Source organism: Erythranthe guttata, chromosome 14 (genome assembly GCF_056151865.1).
Source record: "Erythranthe guttata isolate IM_541 chromosome 14, IM_541, whole genome shotgun sequence".
In the NCBI taxonomy this organism is placed as follows: Eukaryota; Viridiplantae; Streptophyta; class Magnoliopsida; order Lamiales; family Phrymaceae; genus Erythranthe; species Erythranthe guttata.
The window spans coordinates 3,907,546-3,910,578 of record NC_142546.1 but is presented as its reverse complement, the minus strand read 5'-3'; the positions used below and the strand labels follow the sequence as shown (position 1 = coordinate 3,910,578).

Sequence of the window (3,033 nt, the reverse complement as noted above, 5' to 3'; positions counted from 1 at the left end):
TTAATAGAAGCAAATCATCGACATAAATAAGCTTGACATCATTGTTCTAGGCATTGCCATCAAAATATTGTCAAATAAAAAGAAATTCTAGATGCACACAGCCCTAATACATAAAGATAAATATAGTTCAGAACACAAATGCGTAAAGAGACAAATGTAGTTCACAACTCTGATTACATGAAAAGCAACACCACTTACTATATTCAACCTGTTTTCAACCAACCAACAAACCCCTGCAAATGAAAAAAAAAAAAAAAAAAAGCTGTTAAAATTTCCAGCAGGTACAAATTACTTCGAACACTGCATAGCAATTGATTGAAGTATATTGCAACTTTGGAAGACAGAGGTAAAGAGCGACACATTAGTGAATTTCTCCTACATTAATTTGAACATATAGGAGCTACACCATGTAGACAATCCCAACTACTAAAGAGTAACTACGTTCAGTAAGTTGTTTCAGATTTCCATATCTATATGGGTCACTACAAAGTTATTTGATGCTACTTTGATTGCAGTCGTTGGATCTTGATTTGAGCGAATGTTCAGTTATAAACACCCCTTTTAATACAACATAACCAGCTAATAAAAAAAATACCCATCATGTCCTCAACGTGCAGTATATAACTATTATATGCTCATAATTATTTATATATGAATGTAATGTCGGGATGTGAATGTAATGTGAGGTGGATGACTAACAAATCTCTTTCAATAAATCCCAAATCATGAATCGGTGATTTTGAGTCCGAGTACTTAAAATACAGCACATATTAAGTGCAACGAATTTTTATGAATGAATGAATGAATGCCTACATCAAGGCTAAGAAGAGCATAGTGTACCAGCTCACACAATTATCTTCAACTATCCGCCAGCAAATCATACATTCATATATACATGTATTATGTATATGGACAAGCAAAGCCAATAAAAAGATTGAATCTATAAAATAATTACCTGTATCAGCTAAGTGGCCACAATTTTGACAAAATCTACATCAATTTGACCGATTCGGTAGCAAACCTTTGCTTCGAAAGTTTCGGTTTCTTCAGAACCCTCGGGCTTGGCGGTAAACGTCAAACGGAAATAACGACCCGCGCAAACATGTTGGGTTGCTCTGACCAAATCCAGCACAGAGTATCTGATGGGCTACACACATTCATACACACATAACAAAAACAAGCAACATGTCATTAATAATCATTCGAAAGGAAAATCGAATTTATTTGTTATCCAAAAAAAAAACATACACTTTGTTTGTTGAAGTAACCAATCGCTAGTTTGGCAGTATTTTTTAGTAGTCGCATTCTATTGGGATAAGTGCTGGCAGTGGAATCTCGTCGGTCATAGAGGACCATATCGGAAAGACGACGTCGTATGGGGGTAGGTTGCACATCGGGTTTCCAATAGCAGTTCTATAAATTTATTTAAAATTTATTAGAACAAGATAACAAAAAAAGATTAAAAGAAAATCAAATGAAATTAAAAGGAACATACAGAAATCTCGTCTAAAACCTCCTCTTCTTTTTCTTCGTCCTCTTCTTCCAATTTATTTATCAGTTTATCGAGATGCCTGCGTATCTTAGTGATCCGGTTTCTCTGTTCCGGATTCTCCACCTCAAATTTCTCGAGTTGTTTGCGCATCTTATTGATCCGTTTTTTCGTCTCGGGATATTTCTCCATTACCGAATCTCCGCCGTGCAATATCGAAACCTTAATGCCGCCGCCGGTTGATCCACGAAAAGTCATCTGAGAAGGAAGCCCTAGTAGATTTCTTCCTTTTGTTAATAATAAGATTATAAATATGTATATTAAATAAATAAATATAGAAAGCAACGGAATGGGCTGGATATTATGAAAACAAAAGGTAATGGGCTGTTTATGAGAGTGGGTTGGGCTATATGGCAGGTGGGAATGAAAATCAGCCGAGGCCGAGGAATGATTGTTATTTAATGGCAAAAACTGATCGAATACAGGCAGCTTTATTATATCAATTTAACAAATCGAATTTAAAAATGAAAAAAATTGATCAATTTAACAAATCGAATTTTATCTTTATTTCTTAAGATTTGATATATATATATATATGGGTTAATAGCATTTTCCCACCTAGACTTTGCCCGTTTTTGCACTTTCCCACCTCAACTAAAAAAAGTTGCACGGCGGCACCCAAACATTCATTTTTTACGCACATAACCACCTGGAGGGAATATTCCGGCGAATATTCTCATTTTTCAACGCACGCGCGGTGCACATGCGAAAATACAAGGGTTTTTTCGTCTTTTTACTTGAAAATATTATAAGGGGTGAAATTGAAAGTACCAGGGACTCAATTGAACTTAATTTGAAACTTTCACAAGTTCCACCCATCATCTTCTTCAGCCCACCGCCGTCCTTCTTCAGCCCACCGCCGTCCGCCACCCGCCGCCTCTAATTAAATTGAAAATGAACAAATTTACATGCACCACTAAATTTTGAAAATGAGGAATTTAATTTTATTATTTACCTTCGAAGCCTTTGAGGCACCGGCGGACTTTTCTAGCGCAGCCCTCGCAGTGCATGAAAACCCTAAGGACGATTTCCTGCGGCGGAGGAGGCGGCGGCGGCGCCGCCGCCGCCTTAGTCTCGTCGGATTTCTTCTCCTCTTTCTTCCCATCTTCAGCTGGCTTCTCCGCCGCCGCCGCCGCCGCCGCCTCTTTCTTCTCTTCCTCCGCCGGTTTTTTCGCTTCCTCCGGTTTCTTTTCCTCCGTCGGCTTCTTCGCTTCCTGCCGGAAACAAATCAGATAAAAAAAAATGAGCAATAAATCACCAAACAAAAAAACTAAAAAAAAAACTCAAAATTACAGACAATTAGGAGAGAGAGAGAGAGAGAACCTCGCCCATTGATTTTAGTTGATTCTTCACTGATAAGAGATGAATGGAAGAGCGAAGAAGAAATTGATGAATACACACAGAGATACACCTTCAGTGTGTGTTTTTGCTTGCTTAAAATCGGAGTTTCGCGTTCATATTAATGGAGATAGAGGCGGCGGACG

General features: G+C 38.0%; 1 protein-coding gene across 2 annotated transcripts; it reads right to left on the bottom strand.

The window, feature by feature from the left end:
- Positions 1–3,033, bottom strand: LOC148764957 (uncharacterized). 2 transcript variants are annotated; one of them, XM_088814719.1, is made up of 5 exons: positions 2,873–3,033; positions 1,496–2,763; positions 1,249–1,413; positions 956–1,147; positions 1–233 (listed from the first exon to the last, which is right to left on the bottom strand). In XM_088814719.1, exons 1-2 carry the CDS (start codon positions 2,879–2,881, stop codon positions 2,497–2,499), a joined length of 276 nt encoding a protein of 91 aa, XP_088670845.1. In that variant the 5' UTR covers positions 2,882–3,033; the 3' UTR covers positions 1–233; positions 956–1,147; positions 1,249–1,413; positions 1,496–2,496. The 2 variants fall into 2 exon arrangements, with proteins under 2 accessions (XP_088670845.1, XP_088670844.1); XM_088814718.1 differs by lacking the exon at positions 2,873–3,033 and having other exon boundaries at positions 1,496–1,805.